The following is a 19,502-nucleotide window of genomic DNA, read 5'->3' as shown; positions in this document are numbered from 1 at the left end:
ACAAACTGATGTGTGTTGATACTTTGGTTTTTACCTTCTCCAAAGAGATGATGATTGTCGCTGTACTACCCTTTAAAAAATGAGCCAACAAGACACGTGCAAAGTGTTGTATGATTTTAAAGCAGATGGAGAGAATGAATTGAGCGTTTCTAAGGGAGAAATAGTAAGACTGATCAGCATCCATGGAGAATGGATGATGGTCGAAAAGATGACAAAACCATTTCAAAAGGGATACGTTCCAACATTGTACATTAGCGTAAGGAATTCGGGCTCCAATTCCGAATCAAGGACAGCCTCATCTCGGAAATCTTCAAAAAGTAATGTATCGTCCTCCACGACAGGAAAAAAGGACAATCAACACAACTCGTCATCTGTAATTTCAAACACTGAAAAGCAATTGGTTACATCCGATCGGCAATCGACCCCAACACAAGCCTCTAGCGAGGTTGTCGCTTCAACTGCAAATGCTAAAGAAAAGGAGGACCTTATTAAGATCAATGAGCAACAACTGCCAGTAGCCAATTCTACTGTAGCAACGGATAATACAACCACCAACACAACACAACAAAACATTACCCTGCCATCAACAACTGCAACATTTGATTCTTCCTCCGCTCAAGCGACAACAAACGACCCTAAACCAGTAGTTTCAGAACCAACCTCAAAAAGAAGCGTTGCAACTCCATCCCACGTTAAATCTGTTAAACCTACCAAGAACATGTCTTATGCTACAAAAATTGGAAATGAATTCGAAGAGTCCATGTCTGTACTGCATGCGTACGAGGCAAATGAAAAAGTTTTCAAACAAACACTACAACAAAGGGAGGAAGCTTTCAAAAGAATTGAGCAAAAACTGGATAAGATATGCCAGGATGTCAACGAATTTCAACAACGAAATGACCTATTAATTGAAAGGATTAAAAATCTGGATAATAGGATCGAAAATGACAGATTGAGATTGATTGATGGTATATCTGCAGAACCAATAGATTCTGAAATAATGAACGACGCTAAAGCAATCACCAAAACTCCAAATTTTATAGAAAGAAAAAGAAGGACCTTGGCTGCAAATATTCAAACTCCTTTAAACTAAGCAGCTACACGTTATTGGACGTAGCTATGTATTGATGCTTATTGCAGTTTTTAGTAAACAGTGGAGGTGATGCACTGACATCAACTGAAAAATGATGCTTGAGAAACTTTTCTTTTTTCGACGAGTTCAATGTTGTTTCTTGAGATACTTGAATTGGCACTCTGAGCGTCAAGTAATCAATGAAGATTTGTGACTTGTCGTTACAGTCCATAGATTCTACATTTTGAGGTGGTTGTTTTTCCTTAACATCATTTGATATCTCCAACAGGTTCTCCTTTAGAATAGAATTGAATGACTCTTGTACTTTCCATTCTAATATTTCGGCCAGATCGTTTCTCAGTTTCAATCTTTCTGATTTGTCCATTTCTTCCAAAACGTCATGGTGCTGATTCCATCCCTTTACAAACGTTGTTTGCAAGTTGAACGGAGCATACGAGATCGTGTCCAATCCGTGGTGCAGTGTAAAGGGATGTTTATAATCTATTGGATCCCTATTAGTACTTTCAGGTGTCAGATAAAGAACAACGTTTACGTCCATCTCTACATCACCCATATCTTTTGGCAACTCGAATGGTATATTAATTTCCATTTGATGATTTTCAAAGGTGCTCACAAGAAATGGAACAGAATCATATGCTCTGTTTTTTCGCCTAATACTCTTCCAATCGTTGTCCTCGTTAACAATGAAAGCATCTTGTTCAAACTTTTCTGGGTGATGAATATAGGAAATGGCGTTGGTAACAATTTCTCCATCATGATTCTTAAAAATAATGTCAATCATGTTGGAGTGGAGTTTCTCAGCAAATACAAAGTGTTCAGAACTTGAAAATCGTACTGTTAATAAACAACTTCCAGGCATAAATGTTACAGCTTCTGTTACAATAATTCGGCCTGGATTAGGATTTATATCTACTGAACCATTCGAGCGTATGGATACTCGTCGTTCTACGCTTGGAATACCTAACAGGTTGAGATTTTTAGGCTTAATATCTTCTGATTGGCCATTGACAACACTAATTTTTCGTAGCTTGTGATTAACTAATCAGTAGAGTAAATGAAAAAAGTGATCATTCCATTACTTACATGTATCTGAAATAATAAGGTTTGTATCAAGCTTGAGAATGGAATGTGGGTTATTGAATGTTGGCTTGTTTTCATCACTCAGTAATGCATTTCGAAAGCCAATGTCAGAGGATCGATATAATGTAGAGCTCTGAACTGACGCTATGGTATGATCGTTAAAAACACTGTGCTCCACTTGCCTATTAGGGACGATTTTCACTTGTTTCATGAAAAATGGTTCATGGTATGGCTTGAACGCAGATATGGGTGACTCAACATGATAAAAGAAGATACTGTCTTGATGGGCTATTGCTCGTTGCTTCAAAAACAAAAATTCTGGATAAAAACTCCCTGTGTATGGTTGTCGTTGTTCGGAATCCCAATGTTTGAGAGTGGGAAATACGTGTTCAATATACTTCTCAAAATCATGTTTTAGTTGTGAATGTATCATTTCTGGTAACACATCCTCAACTATTCCTGTATCCAAAGGTATTCTCCAAATGTGTGTATAACCTTCTTCTGCAATGTACAGACAATTCTCACTATGGCTCATAAACAAATCTATTGGCCTACTAATAATTTTTGAGCAAGAAACAAAATATATGGGAATGGGCATTGAGTGGTTTTTCTTCCATTCCTTCTCACGCTCCATAATGAATTTCTTTTCAATATACTCTTCAGTTAACATCATTTTAGTATTATCATCTCTGTGTAAGAATGCTGCCACGCTATTCTCTCCACAAGTCATTAGTGGATTGTGGCAGTGTGGTTCTTCCATACTATACGTAGAGGGTTGAATAAAAGTGGATACAAAACCATTATGTAAATCTAAACGTCTAATGGTATTGTTATTAGTGTCGGCAATCAATAAGGCCTCTTGAAGCTTGTCATAAAATATACCTTTGGGCCTGTTAAATCGAGCATCAACTAAATAACCATCCTTAAAGCCTTTTCGACCTTCTCCAAACTGAGAGATGTTGTCCATAACAATTTCAAATAATTTCACATTTCAAATTTGAAAAAGAACTTACAACAGCCTCTATTCCTCCTTCATGATTCATTTGAACAATACGGTTGTGGTACGTGTCGGAGATGAAAATAGAATTTCCGTATTTTTCAATAAAGGTTGGAAATTGAAATATTGTTTGAGGTTGCATGAGACGCTCAATTGGTTTTTCATATTTTTGCCAATCAAAATTCACCATTTGTATGAGACGATTCTTAATCTGTATCGAGTCGAAATCTACAAAATTTAAATTTCATTATAAACGTTATAGGACGCCTACCTTTCTCAAAATTGTGTTTAAACTGCTCATGATTTGAATACTCTCGCATAAATTCTCCCTTTTCGTTGTATAACTGCACAATACTCTTACATTCTTCTGAAATAATGAAAACTGGATATTGGAAATCATGATACAAAATTTTAGATCTCAATAAATCGATATTCTGTTCATGATCAAACCCCAAAATATTCACTCTGCTTTCCAGCACAATCCTGATGTAAGCATTTAATAATGCAAACGTCAATTTTCATTATCAAGTTAACTTACTCGCTGTTCATGATTTTTAGAAAAACATCGCTTGAAAAATCATCCACATTCAAAAAAATAGTTGGTCTTCCTTTTAACTGTTCTGCATTCACAATCGTTCTGGTGTTGAACCACTTATGACTTTCAATCGGAAGGCTTTCAATTAATTTTTCAATGCTACCATTAACAAGAGTTTTTGAAAAACTTCTTTTCACTTCCAAATAGTTTAAATCCAATACTTTTAAATTATTTCTAGTCCACTTTCCCATCATTGATCTCTTGCTGAGAGTATTGTTTGCTCTCCCCGATGAGGCACTGTGCCACAAGCACAGCAACACGCGATGATGTTTCTTCATTTTTTCAATCAAAAAAATTTAGCGAAGCAAAGAGGGGCATTTCATAAAGCTTCAGGCACTGTTTTCACATGACTTCTGGTTTAGTCTATGATCTAGCTAAAGGTTGTTACTTTATGTATGTCTTGTTTGCTCTTTTAACATTAGCCATCAAATTCAACCTGAAGAAATTTCAGGTTTTAACAAATTTCGAGCTCATGGCAGTTTTCCTCAAACCATCTTACAAGATTTTACTTCCCTCAGATATTCAGATGTAGAACATGTAGTTCAATATTTATTATCTCTTCAGAAATAATAGCTGAAATATAATTTTGATTAGAATAGTATATAACGTAGCAAGAGTAAAAACAAGCATACTGCTGCAATGATAATGAATATTTTGTACTTTTTCCAAAATGTTAAATCAGCTAACTCTGCTGCTTGCGTTTTGAATTTTTTAGCACCATCCAGGATTTCGTTACTCATTGCACCCATTTGTTCTAATTGTGCTCCTCGTCCAATAACATCACTGATGTTCTTTTTGATAATTTGATGAACATCTTGCAATTCATCTTTCAATATTTGTAAATTTCGTTTTGTACGTGAATCGGTGTAAACTCTTCGTGTTTTTTGAATAAATGTATCGAATTTCATGAAAGCATATGGCCGTTCTACTTTGTGAACTTCAGTTCCGTACAATTGTTCAAACTCCTTTTTTAATTCATCTAAAAAAGCATATGCTAGTTGAGAGCTGTATGATTTTTCGCATAGGGTCATGTATATTAAACCAGAACTGGTGAGAGTGTGAAAAACCATAGGTCCGCTATCAATACTCATCTTTTCATTAGAGTTTGATCCTAACAATGCTAATTGTTCCAAAATCTTTTTTCGTTGGTTTTTATATTGCTCATAGGGATCGGGTTGAACGTTGTTTGATTTTTTACCATTACTAAATCCCGATTTAGTGATGTTGTCATCCTCTCCATCTTTTTCATCGATAGATTCTGCCAACGGCAGTGAATCCGAAAGGCGAGCAATAAAAGTTAGCTTGAGCATTGTGAGAGGATTCTAGTGTTGTATTTTTTTTAATTGTTGTTATTTCTTTATGGGGAGCATCGAAACGACTGAAGTGTCATGATGACACGTCACGTGCGCCGAGTAGCAGCAGCACCACATCGTCATGACGGTATTGGTGCCAAAATATTTACATCTTAGTTTTTTTCTTAGTGTTTGTTTCTTTGGTTGACTTTTTCCTTTTTTTCTCTGTTGGTTGTTGCTTAGATTCTCCACCATTATGTTTCACACGTTGCTCAGTTGCTGGTTGCTGCGTTTGTTGTTGAGAAGGTGCTTGATGATGGCGGTGGTGATGGTGTGGTTTTTGATGAGTGGTGCTTGACGTGGTATTGCTTCCTTGTTGCATTGTTTGTACATTGGCTAGTGGTTGTTGTTGTTGAGGAGGAAGAGGTTGTTGTGCAACTGCGTTTGGTGGTCGTTGAGCTACGTTTTCAGAATAGATGGGTTGATCTGGATAAATGTAATTCAAGCGTTTGTCACTCCCAAAGCAACTAAAAGTGTCAGCCACATTGGATGGATCATTTGCTTAATACTTACTACATGTATGATACAGGTTTTTGATCAAATAAAGGATGTTTCAAGGCCTCAGCAGCAGTAATTCTTTTGGTAGGATCATAACAAAGCATTCGTTTTAAAAGATCTATTTCAAGAGAATCGCTTGCAAGCTCAGTATGTTGTTCCAAGCTTGGAGGATAGTAAGGAATTTGTGTCATGAGCTTGTAAAATTCCAAATCCTTCATGTCAGGCCAATCGTCCTCACTTGGAGTTCCTAAAATTTTGAATATTGTTTCCAATTGATCTCTTTGAAATGCTTCTTTACTTTCTCGTCCTTCAAAGATTGGTTTTGTTGTCACGAGCTCATTAAAAATACAGCCAAGGCTCCATATATCTACAGCAGGAGTATAATGTTTTGCACCTAGTAATAGCTCAGGCGCTCGATACCAAATTGTTACTACAGGACCATCATCGCTCAGTTTCCTTAATGGATCTTTAAATATTCGTGCCAATCCAAAATCTGCAACCTTGATCACTCCTCGTTCATTGCCTTCATCATGAATCAAAATATTGGCTGGCTTCAAATCTCTATGAATAACCCATGCTCGATGTAAATAATTGAGTCCACACAACATTTGATAGAGCATTGATTTAATGACATTTCTGTCCAATTTCGGAGGTAATCTTCTTGTTTGATTGGCATCCAACGGAATTTGTTTTTTATGATAATTTAACATTTTCTCCAAGTCTAATTTACAATAGGGAGTTACCTGCAAGTGTAAGTCCAAATATATTTGACAACATGTTGGTTGATGAAAGGTTTCACCCAACTGAAGTCCAAAATAACCTACCATATAGAACGAGCCATCACTCTTATCTAGTACAATGTCTTTCACTTTCAAAATATTTTGATGATCAAGCTCTTTCAACAACTAGAAGATTGTCACAAACTCCAATCCTAAAATGACTTACATTAATTTCTCTACATATAGAGAAGGGAATTCCTTCCGACTCTCGAGTCAATTTCAGTTTAAAGCTTTTAACGGCTACCCGATGTGATGATGAAAGTTCTATAACGATCCGATCAGAGTTGTTTTACGTCATGCATCATACACAAAGAAACGTACCTCTAGCTACTCTTACAATCTGCAGTCAGTGTATGAATTGTAACAACCACAATATTTATGAAACAACAAACAACATACTCCATAGGCACCTGTTTGTGAAATTGTCGTTTTAGCTGATTCTCAAATTTTGCCACCACAATTGCTTACCTTCTCCAATCCTTCCGATTGTTTCATACCTCTGATCGAGGGTCTTGTACTTTTTGAATGTCTTCTCCTTCAAACGACTGGTCATCGAATTTATATTTTTTAACGGTTTTTGATTAATCGGGAAAGTACTTTGATGGTTTGGTTTTTACGATCACGTGAATGAAGCTCTCAACAATTTATTTACATCACCTCAACATTTTATGGTACAAAACACAGACCTACCATCCACCTTGAATTCTAAGAACAAGATGGAGAGTGGAGTCTTTAAGAATATTGTAGTCGTTCAAAGTTCGTTCGTCTTGAAGTTGTTTTCCAGAGTAGATGAGCATTTGGTGTTGAGCTTTAATACCTTCCTTCTCTTGAATTTTGTTCTTGACGTGATAGATATTGTCGTCTTGTTCTACGTCCAGAGCAATACTCTTCCGTGAGTCTGAAAATTGCATACATTGTGTCGGTGTTCGGGAGGGGATCGAGAGTGCAATCAGACTTTGCTTCATTTGGCTAATATTTGTACATTAACACGATTGTCATAATGATCAAAACTGGCGAAATAGGTACGTGTATTTTGATTAAGTAGTCGTTATATGATTCTATTTTTCTTGTTGATCAATTGTCAAGCAGATTACACTGAGTTTTCGCATCTAATGCTTTCAGCAGAATCAGCATTCGAATCAAATGCAGCAGTACATGACTGCAACTTTCATGCAATATGCACATTTTGTTAATAAGTCGAACCATGTCCATTACGAACTTTGGCTCATCGACGAATAATAGCCAAATGATCAGCTTTGATTGTCGATGACTATGCTCTCGATCCTCCGGTTGTGTTTTTGTTTTTTGTTGAATTCAAAAGAAACGATTATGGCTCGCTTTTCAGCACAGCCACGAACGTGTCCAGTAACCGCAAGAAGTTTATTTTCTATTTTTCTGCAGAAATTCAAATACTTTACAACAGCACCTTCAAGTCTGAGGTGCCACTGTCTACGGATTGTTCGCCACAATATCGCTTTTTGATCCAAAGTGATTCCGATAATATTGTTCACAGTAATTGGGTTTAAAAACACCGGGTACAATTGAAGAGCAGTACATGACAGGAGTAATGTCTCGATCTCTTTCATAAATTCGATCTTGCCATGCCTCATGAATACTTTGAACCCTTCGAGCCCATTTCTCGTCCGTTTGGGGAGGAATAGTTTGAAGTCCAAGAGACGTTCCAAATTCACGAAATGCTAATCGATATCTTCTTCCGCCACTCGTGTTGTCAAAGTAGTTTTCATTGGTCCATAACTCTTCAAGACATTCTAAGGCAACTTTTTGAATGTGTTGAGACCATTCTTCAGATGAAAACCAGCTAGAAATCCACAAGCTTTCTCCTAAATCCAAAGGATCGTAGCTTGAATAATTCATAAACTTTTTCATCACCATTCGTTCCATTTCGTGAATTTGCTTTTGCAAAACATCACCTTTATCACTAGGATGGAATAAGGAATGGACATTTCTTAATAATTTGTAAGTAACGTAACCATCGAAAGGATCCAAGTTGCCTTCTGATCGTACCACTGGTCTTGATCCATCAATACTAATCTTCCAGTACATTCTCAAATGATGTGGGGATGTTCTATTCATAAAACGATCATGCATGGACTCTGCCATTTCAATCGCCCATCGGTTGTAGAGCTCCTCTCCAGTGATCAGACTCATTCTATTCAGAGCAAACATCCATTTGGTTAGGTAATGAAAGTATTGGCCATCTCCATCCTCGTGATCTTCATTATACTTTTTACCAATTCTTAAACCACCCAACAAGGGATGATCGTCCGACGCATTTCCTTAAGCACACAATTGTCGATGCAAAAGAATGAACATTATAAGAATAACGTACCAAGTCGACGTTGTAACTGTCTGTCCTTTCCTAACACGTTGTGTACTTCATCGATTAAGGCTTTGGCTTGTCTCAAATATTTATCTTGGTTGGTTTCAATGAAGAGAGTTAGGAAATTGCACACGGCAAAAGCATCTGTCCAAAGATATCGTGTTTGTGTTCCGGATTTTAAAGCCTTTGGTGTATACGCCACTTCGTTTGAGAAGGAGCCATAAACATTTTCCATCACTTCAATACACTTCTTCAACATTTTTTGATTTCGTTTTTGACCGATTTCCTTATTTTGTGCATGAATTCACTTGTTTCACATTTGGAATTTTTACAATAGTAGAATTGCTTAATTTGACGAGTTAAAGGTTTAATACTTTACGACCACTTTTTGTTGGTTGGAAGGATTAATGGCGAGTTTTTGTTGCTTAAGCTCTTCTTCTTTGAAACTGTTTTTGAGATTCTTTTTTTGCTCTCTTTTTTGCCTCTTCAATTCCTTTGCCTTTTTCTTTCTTTCTTTTCGCTCTTCTTTTGTTTCGTTCTTGTTTCTTGCCTGACCTAAATTTACAACCTCCTCAAACTCATCTTCTTCAACTTTTTCCTCAGTCATGTCAACTTTTTGTTTTCCGATGACTCCAATAGGTAAACCTGACTTTTGTGACAATTTGATTTGTTTTTTCTTGCGTGGTGCGTCATCAATGACAGATGGATGGTTATAAATGTTTGTGTAACTGGTGAGAATGGTTTCACAGTCCCATCTATTATCTCGTTCAGGGATTGTAATGACCTCCGTTTCACATTTGGATTCCTCTTTTTCAATTCTTTCCATTTGTCTCACTACCATCTTGTATCTTTCTTCTGGGGTCAATTCTCGCATCTTCTCAAAGTCTTCTCTACGGAAAACTTTCACGTCAGGAGGTAATTGTGCTTCAATTTCTTTCAACTCTTCATCCGTAATAGTTGAACTGGTTTTGAATTCACCAGCTCCAAATCTTCTTCTTTGCTCAGTAAAAAAGTCTTCAAGCAAGTCATTCACTCGCTTTGCATCAAATTCTGTATTTTCTCTTAGCTTTGGGTCGTTGTCGTCCAATTCACCAATCTGATCGTCAGCATATGCCGTCTTATAGAAAATGTCAAAATCTTGATCAAATTGTTTTCTGTTTTCTGATTTTGTGAAAATAGGGTCCTCTTCTTCATTCTCTGCATCTTCCCATTCGCCTTCTTCATCTTCTTCATCTTCCCACTCTCCATCTTCATCTTCCCATTCACCATCGTCATCGTCATCTCCTTCGACCACAGTAAATGACACTTTCTTATTAGGTTGCGTACTTGGTTTTTCGTCCTTTTTAGCATCCTTCTTGGTTGTGACAGATGCCTTTGTAGTGGTTGATTTTTTGTTGACATTTCTCTTTGCCTCTTCCTCTTCAATTAAAATCAACTCTTCTTTTGGCAAAAATTTTTTGAGCAATTCTTTTGGCAGTGGCTCATCGTTGTCAAAATTGAAGACTCGAGGTCGTGTTTCATCTTCTTCTTCGTCAATGTAATCGTCATCGTCACCTTCTTCTTCTTCAGCTTCTTGAATTATTAATTCTTGAACAATTTCTCCGAAGAAATCGTCATAATCTTCACCGTATTTGTCCATTGGATTTACCTTTTCTGTTTCATCATTATTTTCGTCTTCTTCTTCCTCTGACTCAGTCTCGCCATCGTTCTCCAAAATCGACTCAATTTCAGTATCTATTTTACCATGAGCATATTTTTCCAATCCATACGCCTTAAAATCTGGTTTAAGCTTGAATGGAATCTTTGAAGCATCTATGTTAGGTAGTTCAGTAGAGCTGCTTGCTGTTTCTTGTTGTGTTTCTTTGATCCCATTAATTAGTGTTTCTAATGTTGGCTTTACTATTTCTTCTTCCTCTTCTTCCAAGTCCTCATAGTCCTCTTCATCATCGTCTTCCTCTTCATTTTGTGCAGGACTTTCCTCATAAAGTATAGATGGTGGTTGATATGTTTCGTTTCCAAAGGCGCTGATAAAGGTACCACCTCCAATCTTTCGGATGTGTTTTGAATAGTCATATCCATCATCGGGAAACAGGCCACCAACCGTCCTTCTTAATCGCTCGTTGCGCTTTTCTTCGGTCTCTTCGGAAACAATTTCTTCCTCAAAATCAAACTCATCATCAAATTCACCATTTTGCATATCCATCAACTTTTGAAGACCAAACATGACCTTTGGTTCCTCTTCTTCGTCCACATCCTCTTCGATAACATCTCCCAATGCTTGCTTCAATTGCTCATATGTTTCTTTGGCTTTTTCCGATTGATGTTGTAGATTTGTCGGAACCCAAACAGTGGTTTTGCCATCAACTCCACCCTGAAAGAGTTTGAATGTGATACCGTTCTTCTTTTGTTCGGTTGATGATTTCTTTTCTCCTTTTCGCTGTTGTTTTGGCATTTTTTTGAACTTCAAATAAAAATTCACACTGTGCAAACACAATAAAGGAACAATAAATTAAGTTATTCTGTATTAATTACTCTTCGGTTTCTTCTTGCTGTTTTTCTTCTTCTGTTACAGGTTGTTTTACAATTGTTGGTCGTTTGAATCTTGAGCCAGGCTTTGCGGAGGATGGAGTATTGGAAGCGTCTTCATCTTTTTCTGTATTTTCTTCAACGTCATCAGTTTTTACCTTTTTTTGCGGCCTATCTTCTACAGCAGTTTCAGAAGTAGATTCAGTGGCTTGAGATGATGAGGCATTAGTTGAAGGAGTTGTGACATCTTGCTGAGCTTCAAAAGCGCTATCGTCTTTTTGGAATTCTTCAATTGTTCTTTTTCCCGTTATCGATTCTACTTTGTCGTCAGAAGTAGCAGACACAGGAGTAGTTTTGTCTTCACTGGAAGAGGAGGCAGCTACATTATTTGAGGAAGTAGCTGGAGACAGAGAGGAAGGTTGTGAAGAGGATGAAGCTTGAAGCTTTTGCATCTTTAGCAATAACGCAGCACGCATTTCTTCTTTTCGTTTTTCATCTGCTTCTTTCTTTCGTGCCTCCTCCTGTTTTTGTTTCTCCAATCGCTCTTCCTCTTTACGTTTTTCTTCAGCCTCCCGTTTGCGGGTCTCTTCTTCTTGTTTTTGTTTTTCTAACCTCTCTTCTTCCTTACGCTTTCTTTCCATTTCCTCTTGTTGCTTTTTTTGATTTTCCTCGTCCTCAGAGGCGGAAGGTTGATGTTCTTGCGATACCACGGGTTTCTTAGGTTCAGATTTTGATCGAGACTCCTCACTTTTGTATCTCTCAATATCACTTTTTGCTTGTTTCAGCTCCAATTCAAGCTTGGAAATTTGTGACTCTAAAGATGAAATTTTCTCTTGCAGCTCTGTATTTTCTTTTGCTAGTCCTTGATTGGTCTCCTTTTGCTTCTTCATGATCGTGAGCATTTTTTCTTTCTTTTCTTTCAGAACGGCTAGCTCTTCATTGACATTTGCTATTTCTGTGTTCAGTCTTGTGATTTCTGATTGTGTTCCTTAACAGAGGTGACTTGCTTTGAGATTTCTTCTTTGGCAGATGAGAGTTGATTAGTAAGATGCTCAATAGTTTCAACCTTTTCCAGTAATTCTTTTTCTAGTCTAGAACTTTCTTGTTTTAGCTTTTCATGAACATCTGGATCTATTTGTTTAAACTTTTCTACCAAGTGTTGTGCCTTGTTCTGATATTTGATAACATCCTCTTGCAAAGACTTAATTTCTTCTTCACGTATTTCTTTCTCTTTTTTCAGTTCGTTGACATGTTGGCTTAATGGTGCCAACTGCTTTCTGGCTTCTTTGAGTTCTTCTCTAGTTTGATCCAGCATGCGGGTAAGCTGTTCATTTTGTTGCCTCAATGCCATGTTGCTTTCCTTGAAAACTTGTACTTGCTCTTGCAAATCTGCTATGATATGGCCAGTACGGTCTTGATCTTTTGACTGTTGTTGATTTTTCTCAATCTCCGTCTTTAGTTCTGTTTGAATTTGAGCAAGCTCTTTGAATGCATGCTCAAGCTTTTGTTTAGTGTTCTTTAGCTCTTGCTCAGCAATGGCAAGCTTTGATTTTAACATTTCTTTTTCTCTTCGAATGAAAGTGATGGTTTCTTGAAGCTCCAATATTTCCTTGGTTTGATCGTTACTACTTGATCCCAGTACAATATCTGTAGATGTTTGTATCTTCTTTAGTTGAATGTTCAATATCTCTACTCGTGAGAATGATAACTCGAGCTGACGTTCCAAATCTTTAACTCGCTTTTCATATTCCTCGGTTTGCTTCATAAGATCTTCATTGTGTTTAGATAAGCTAGCAGTTTTTCGTTCCAATTCCAATTCTAGCGTTTTAACTGTAGATTTTGATTCCTCTATGGCAACATACGCCTTATTCAGCTCTTCTTTGTTTTCTTTAAATGCTTCAATAGTAGCTGCATGACGAATAAGCTCTTGTTCATACTTATCCTGCGCGTCCTTCCAAAATTGAGTATGCCTCCTAAGGTCTTCTTTCAAAATTTCAATTCGTTTTTCGTATGTCTCGGCATTTAACTTATTTTCAGAGTCAACTGTCTCAACCATTTGTTTCTCTTTCTTGGTTTGCTCTGTCATATCATCCAGTTGTTGCTTGATATTGTCAACTTCATCTCTCCTTTGTTTTAATTCCTGCTCATACTCATAAATTTTTTCATTGAGAGCTACTATTTGTTGATTAAGAGAAGATATCTTAGATTCGGAAGAGTGTTTGAGCTTGTCAAATGCGTCTGTCATATCCTTTAAAGCCCTGTCATTAGTTTCAGCAAGTTCTTTCATGGTTTCCAATTTTGCTTTTTCATTTTCGAGAGACTCTTTCAAGTAGACATTTTCGTTTTGTACTTTGGAGAACTGCACTTGTAGTTCGTTAATGTTGGTAGGTGTCGACTCAGATGTGCTTATTCCAATCATTTGCTTTTCTATTAATTTGTTCAAGCGTTCTTCAGCAGCGTTTAACTTTTGCTGAAGGGAAGAGGTCTTGTCAAGTTCAAACTCGTAATTTGTCTTGAGCCTTGTGACTTCATCTCTAAATTTTTGGCACTCCACAGTCTTAACGTCTAGCTTTTCTCTGTGCTCTTGTTCCTTCAGGTCTATTTGAAGTCTGAGCTCTTTTGAAAGTAGTCTTTCATCTTCAAGTGATTGTCTTAATTGAGAAATCTCAATTCTGCAGGTTTCAATTTCTTGTAAAGCTCGTTTCTTATCATTTTCGTCTTTTTGTTCAAGTCCAATTTGTATCTTTTGCAGGCTTGAGTAAAATTCTTCATTACGTGATAAATGTAATTTCAGATTATCAATCTCAAGGATGAGCCTTTCAGAACGCTGTTCATGGTATAGCTTTTCAGATTTGGTTTGGATTAATTCCTTCTCCAAACGTTTGAGTTGTTCGTCCTTGCTTTCATAATTAATTCTTTGTCTATCCATACTGGTTTGTAGGGCATCAATTGTCTTTGTCAAAGAGTCATTAATAGAACGAATACGATTCAATTCTCTCATAGTTGAATCACGCTCTAATGTCATATTCTGCGAGCTATCTTTCAAGAATTCTACCTCTGATGTCAGTCGGGCAATACTTGAGTGAAGTTTGGTAATTTTTTCATTCTTTGCAGCAATTTCATCTTGAAGTAACTTCTTGTCTTTTAGAATCTCTTGTTGAAGCTCTCGTACCTCCTTGAGTTTGAGATGCTCTACAGTCTTAGAATCTTGGCTATCTTTTTGCTGAGGATTTGATACGTTGAAACTGGTAGAGTTTTGGGTACTCTTTTCGTCGAGTAAGGATTTGTACATATCTCGTTGCTTGATTAGCGATTGAATTTTTTCCATTTGTCTTTGGCTCTCTCTTCTTAGATCCTCCACCTGTTTTAGTGCTACTTGAATTTTCTCTTGGAATTCAGTGGCCATAATTTCCTGAGTATGTCTGGCTTCTTCCTCTTTTTGACTTGCCAATTCTCGTATTGTTGTCAACAACTCAACATTTCTCTTTTGCAATTCGTCAATATCAGCAAATGGAACTAATCGTTCGGTTATAACAGCATTGGCATCAAGGCGGGAAGAAGACTCAGAATTGGTGTAACCTTCCTTCAATAATGTTCTAACTTGAAGAGAAAGATCTTGATTCACTTGTTCTGCGGTCTTCAAAGATCTGCGCAACTTCTCAGCTTCAGCTCTTAAATTTATCAGCTCATCCTTGACGGCTTCGGTCTGTTGGATAAGATCTTGCTTTTGTTTTGTCAACATCGTATAAGACGATCGCAGTTGCTCATACTCTTCTCTTTGTGCTTGCATTATTGGAGCTTTTTCCTCCAAGTCTTTCAAAATTCCGGACAGTACCTCATTCAAACGCTTATTTTCATTCTTAGATTTGAGAAGTTCGTCACTGACCTTCACAAATTTAGTGTAAATGTCGCTAGGACTAATTCCCTGAGTGACAAACGTAGAGGCACGAAGTTGAATGTTTTCCTCCAAATCTTTCTGATATTTTCTAATTTCTACTTCAAGAGATTCTATTTTCTCCTTACTTTGCCGTAATTGTTCGTTCATAGACTCTCTTTCCACTTCAAAAGAGCTTTCTTGTCGTTGTTTTGCCTCTTTTACATTCGACAAGCTTTTCTCCAGGTCTTTAATTCGATCTTCTAGATCGTCATGCCTATTTTTATATAAATCAGAGAGTCTTCTTTCATTGGTCAACTCCTCATTAAGCCCATCCAACTCTTGAAGGTGAGAGTTTTTGAGATCACGAATTTCTTCAATCTTTTGTTGAAGTTTGTGATTGTACTCCTTATTTGATTGCTCCAAGCGAGATATCTTTTCATTTAGATTGGTGATAACATCTTCCTTTGTTTTGGTTTGTATTTCTAGCTCGTTCAGCTTCAACATGTACTCTGATTTTAACTTTGTTATTTGCTCTTGCTTTGATGAAAGTTCCGAATTTAACCAAGCATTTTGTTTTTCTAATGATTCTTTTTCTTGTTGAAGTTTTTCAATAGAATACTTTAAAGGTAGTACTGATGTAGATATTTCTTGAATCTTTTCTTCTTGCTCATGTTTAATCTTATATTGTTCATTAATTTTTTGATTGAGTGACTCGATGTGGGCTTACGACTTTAAATAGCAATTTTAACGTGATAAATAAAACATACAATTTAAATCTTCAATCTCCTTTGTCTTTTTCTCGACAGAAGATAGTAATCGGAATTTCTCAGCCTTGAGTTCCTCGTTCACACTGCTAATTTGTTCCAATTCATTTCTTTGTTCATGCCATCGCCTTTCGCTATCTTTGACTTGCTTTGTGAGGTGTTCAATCTGGTCTTGATAATTTTTAGCTTCGGTTTTGTAGTGCTCTATTCGCTCCTTGAGTAATTCATATTCCTCAAGCTTTGAATTTTGTTGTTGCTCGAGTTTGTTCAACAAAGATTCATTTGATAGATGCACTGTTTTCAATTCCTCCCTGCACTCCAAGAGCTCCTCTTCAATTTTAGAAATATATTCCTGAGCCTTTTTTTTGATCATCATGGGATCATTGCCGAATTGCTCGAGCTCCTCGGCTGAGAGAAACGAAAGTTTCATGTTGTCATCATCAGCTGTTTGGGAGCGATCAATCATCGACATTTTTTTATTCAATTTAATTTAATACATCATGATATTATTGAATGGGGATCTTGCAAACAACTCGAACACAATGGCATAATAAGTCTTGGAAGGAATCATTTAGCTTTATCTCCAACAAAGATTATCATTGTGGTGTGATGGTTTTGGTTTTGAGAATGAACGTTCGCCATCTCTCCGTTCGCCGATGCTTCATCCACAAACAAAAAACGAACACGCGTCGCCAACTCCATTTTTCTCAAAAGACGTTAAAATATTCGTCCTATCGCATGATTCGGAAGAGAGCGGAGCCTTCTTCATCATCATCAAGTACTACTTGTGTGTTTACCACTTTATCATAAAAAGAATTGCATGTTTTATCAATTCAGATTTAAATCAACTTTCCATTGCATTTTCAATTAGATTTGTCATTGCAAATCTCTCTCATCCACAACGCAAAGGAAAGTGATCACTGCACACTGAGAACTGGATTCGTAGTCGATACTTCTTCCTCTAAATATTTGTAAATTATTGTTGTGATTCAAAAAATCACAAGAAATTCAACAGTTATTGTACTTTATTTCATCATGAAGCCAATTCCTATTACTAAACCTTTATCTATTAGACAACAACCAATTAATTTCAGTAGTCAAAGTTATCAAGAATGTAATGCCAACGACATTGACGACAACACCTCATTCATGCTTGATCATTGCATCAATGGATCTGTTCCTGCTTCATCAAATTTCAGCACAAAAAAGTCAATCAGCAGTTCATTAACAAAAGATGCAAACGATTTCATGGCAAAGAAAACTCTTTCTCGCCCTCCTCCAATAACTACATCCTCTTCTTCTACCGCTCCCAATTTTGTAAGACCCAATGTACTTTCGCCAACTCTCCAATCCAAACGAAAGTCCGCAAACCTTACCTCTCCCACCCTTTCTCCAAACTTTATACCCTCGAATTCCCTTCAAACTCTGAATAGCAATCCAGACAATGAAAAAATCATGTTAGATTTTTTTCAAGTTTTCCAAAAACAGCAAGCAAAAAGCAATGATGGTTCTGGAGCTTCCTCAACTGATGAAGACGAAGTGTACATGAACATTTTATCTTCTTCACTGTCTGCTCATCAAGATTGGTCGAGAATTATAAATAAGGTTGACAATGCACTGGTCAAGTCTCCCAGTGAAGCATTGGACGACAATGACCGGCAATGTCAAAGTTTTCATTCCATCACTGAGCTTGACAAAAAGAAAGTCAAAAGAAATTGGTTTAGATTTATGAAAATTGAAAGTGATTCTTCTTTTGAAGATGAAGAAAATTCTGACTCAGAAGAAGAATCAGCCAACCACTCTTTGGATAAGAAAGAAATTCTACTCTTATTTTTACTTCAGCATGTTGCTAAAGAATTAAACCCAGACATGTCCTTCTTTTTGAATTTATGCAAGCATTTGGGAAAGCTTGGATATTTCTCAGATAAGATGACTGATGAAAATTTTATCAAAACACTCTGTAAAGATTTCATGCAAGATATAGCGGATATTTTCCCATCCATCGTTGAACACGAAACCTCTAAGGGTAAGATTGTGAGATCCGAAAGTCATGCGTCTTACTTGTCAGAAATTTCACATTCTCCATCATCGTTAAGAGATAATTTTGGTAGTCTGGACGACATTCCTGTATTGGATTCAATGTTCTATAACACTAAGCGACTCGAAGCTGATTATTGTCACTTTCAAAAGCTTGGTAAATCAAAACCTTACTCATCAATAATTAAGGCCACTCATAGAATCGATGGACGGACGTACGCTATTAAGAAAGTCCACTTTCATTTTAAGAACACACTAGAACTTGAACATGTTTATTCATATGTTGTGAATGAAATAACAGCACTTGCAAAGCTTGACCATGAAAATGTTATTAGATTTTATGCTGCTTGGTTTGAGCCATCAAGAGAGCATGAATGTTCTCAACAAAAAGAGAATGAATTTACAACGAGCGATTTGTCTCATGAAGATGCAAGCCCTCTCGTATGGAATGACACTCATATCCACAACATGGATTTGTTAGAACATGATTTTCTGAAAAAATCCCCTCAAACGTTATCATCACGGCTTACCAACTCGATACAATTCGAATCACCAAAAGCACGACCCATTGATATCCATTGTAAAAATAATACCTCCTCACCACCACCCAATATGTCCTATCTTGAATTTGCTCTTGAACGAAAGAAAACACCAAATACTACAAAAAAGACCTATATTGACACAGAAACACAGAACATCACCTCTTCCGTGAAATCAATTCTACATGAAATGTTCAATGTAAACAATCACTTTGAAATGGTTCTATATATTGTTATGCAGCTTTGTGAAGGTACCACTCTTGAAGATTGGCTATCAGAGAAGAAGAAAAACAAGAAACTCCATCACTTGCAAGAAGCTCTACGGTTATTCAAACAGATTTTGAAAGGTGTCTGCCACATTCATGCACATGGCTTGGTACACAAAAATCTTAAACCAAACAATATATTTGTGCTTTCGAATGGAGTTATTAAGATTGCTGACTTTGGTCTAGCAAAATATCTACAAGAATGTCTTCTCAGCCACTGCAAAGATGGTTCCAACAGAAAAAAGTCTTCACAACATTCTGCCGAGCAAAGCTCATTATATTCTAGCCCTGAACAAATTTTTAATTCCAAGTTTGATCAAAAAGGAGACATATTTAGTTTAGGAGTCATATTGTTTGAACTCATTGCACCTTCTTTTATTACAACTACAGAACGAGTTCATGTCCTTACACAACTTAGGAAAAAAGAATTCCCAGAAGAAATGATTAAGAACTTTCCACGAGAAATTGAAATTGTGAAACAATGTTTAGAAAAGCCCAATAACCGACCTACAGCCCAAGAGTTACTTCACAAAATTAGTAGACTCATCAAAGCATACAAGATTGAGGGAAAGTTTTCTAACTCGTCAAAAACAGCCTCTAACTTGCACATGCTGTCCACGCCCAGTTTTCCATCCTACGATACAATTAAAGAAAAGAATAGAATTATTGAGGAGCAGCAAAAGCAAATTGAAATGCTGTTGGAACAACTCAAGAATGTAAATTCAAAATAACATGTTTACTGAGCTTAGTTTCTGTCT

At 36.8% G+C, this 19,502-nt stretch overlaps 9 protein-coding genes across 9 annotated transcripts; 2 read left to right on the top strand and 7 right to left on the bottom strand.

Moving 5' to 3' along the window:
* Nucleotides 1-79: 79 nt before the first annotated feature.
* C9374_013336 (uncharacterized protein) lies at nt 80-1,093 on the top strand (the record flags this gene model as incomplete). The annotated part of the gene is made up of 1 exon (XM_044689201.1): nt 80-1,093. One exon carries the CDS (start codon nt 80-82, stop codon nt 1,091-1,093), a length of 1,014 nt encoding a protein of 337 aa, XP_044553745.1.
* A 4-nt stretch (nt 1,094-1,097) lies between these two features.
* Nucleotides 1,098-4,043, bottom strand: C9374_013335 (uncharacterized protein; the record flags this gene model as incomplete). Its single annotated transcript, XM_044689200.1, has 5 exons — nt 1,098-2,131; nt 2,177-3,122; nt 3,187-3,398; nt 3,442-3,653; nt 3,709-4,043. 5 exons carry the CDS (start codon nt 4,041-4,043, stop codon nt 1,098-1,100), a joined length of 2,739 nt encoding a protein of 912 aa, XP_044553744.1.
* A 312-nt stretch (nt 4,044-4,355) lies between these two features.
* On the bottom strand, nt 4,356-5,075 carry C9374_013334 (uncharacterized protein; the record flags this gene model as incomplete). Its single annotated transcript, XM_044689199.1, has 1 exon — nt 4,356-5,075. The coding sequence occupies one exon, from the start codon at nt 5,073-5,075 to the stop codon at nt 4,356-4,358; it is 720 nt and encodes a 239-aa protein (XP_044553743.1).
* A 148-nt stretch (nt 5,076-5,223) lies between these two features.
* On the bottom strand, nt 5,224-7,305 carry C9374_013333 (uncharacterized protein; the record flags this gene model as incomplete). The annotated part of the gene is made up of 8 exons (XM_044689198.1): nt 5,224-5,584; nt 5,631-6,358; nt 6,440-6,520; nt 6,561-6,658; nt 6,716-6,734; nt 6,794-6,804; nt 6,863-6,939; nt 7,085-7,305. 8 exons carry the CDS (start codon nt 7,303-7,305, stop codon nt 5,224-5,226), a joined length of 1,596 nt encoding a protein of 531 aa, XP_044553742.1.
* Nucleotides 7,306-7,843: 538 nt separating this feature from the next.
* On the bottom strand, nt 7,844-8,994 carry C9374_013332 (uncharacterized protein; the record flags this gene model as incomplete). Its single annotated transcript, XM_044689197.1, has 2 exons — nt 7,844-8,691; nt 8,745-8,994. 2 exons carry the CDS (start codon nt 8,992-8,994, stop codon nt 7,844-7,846), a joined length of 1,098 nt encoding a protein of 365 aa, XP_044553741.1.
* A 108-nt stretch (nt 8,995-9,102) lies between these two features.
* C9374_013331 (uncharacterized protein) lies at nt 9,103-11,187 on the bottom strand (the record flags this gene model as incomplete). The annotated part of the gene is made up of 1 exon (XM_044689196.1): nt 9,103-11,187. One exon carries the CDS (start codon nt 11,185-11,187, stop codon nt 9,103-9,105), a length of 2,085 nt encoding a protein of 694 aa, XP_044553740.1.
* Nucleotides 11,188-11,263: 76 nt separating this feature from the next.
* C9374_013330 (uncharacterized protein) lies at nt 11,264-12,163 on the bottom strand (the record flags this gene model as incomplete). The annotated part of the gene is made up of 1 exon (XM_044689195.1): nt 11,264-12,163. The coding sequence occupies one exon, from the start codon at nt 12,161-12,163 to the stop codon at nt 11,264-11,266; it is 900 nt and encodes a 299-aa protein (XP_044553739.1).
* Nucleotides 12,164-12,222: 59 nt separating this feature from the next.
* C9374_013329 (uncharacterized protein) lies at nt 12,223-16,374 on the bottom strand (the record flags this gene model as incomplete). The annotated part of the gene is made up of 2 exons (XM_044689194.1): nt 12,223-15,860; nt 15,906-16,374. The coding sequence occupies 2 exons, from the start codon at nt 16,372-16,374 to the stop codon at nt 12,223-12,225; spliced, it is 4,107 nt and encodes a 1,368-aa protein (XP_044553738.1).
* A 563-nt stretch (nt 16,375-16,937) lies between these two features.
* C9374_013328 (uncharacterized protein) lies at nt 16,938-19,475 on the top strand (the record flags this gene model as incomplete). The annotated part of the gene is made up of 1 exon (XM_044689193.1): nt 16,938-19,475. The coding sequence occupies one exon, from the start codon at nt 16,938-16,940 to the stop codon at nt 19,473-19,475; it is 2,538 nt and encodes an 845-aa protein (XP_044553737.1).
* Nucleotides 19,476-19,502: the final 27 nt, after the last annotated feature.

Source organism: Naegleria lovaniensis, assembly GCF_003324165.1.
Source record: "Naegleria lovaniensis strain ATCC 30569 chromosome Unknown tig006, whole genome shotgun sequence".
Lineage (NCBI taxonomy): Eukaryota > Heterolobosea > Eutetramitea > Acrasida > Naegleriidae > Naegleria > Naegleria lovaniensis.
Note: the sequence above shows the minus strand (reverse complement) of the source record. Positions and strands in the feature narration are given on the sequence as shown.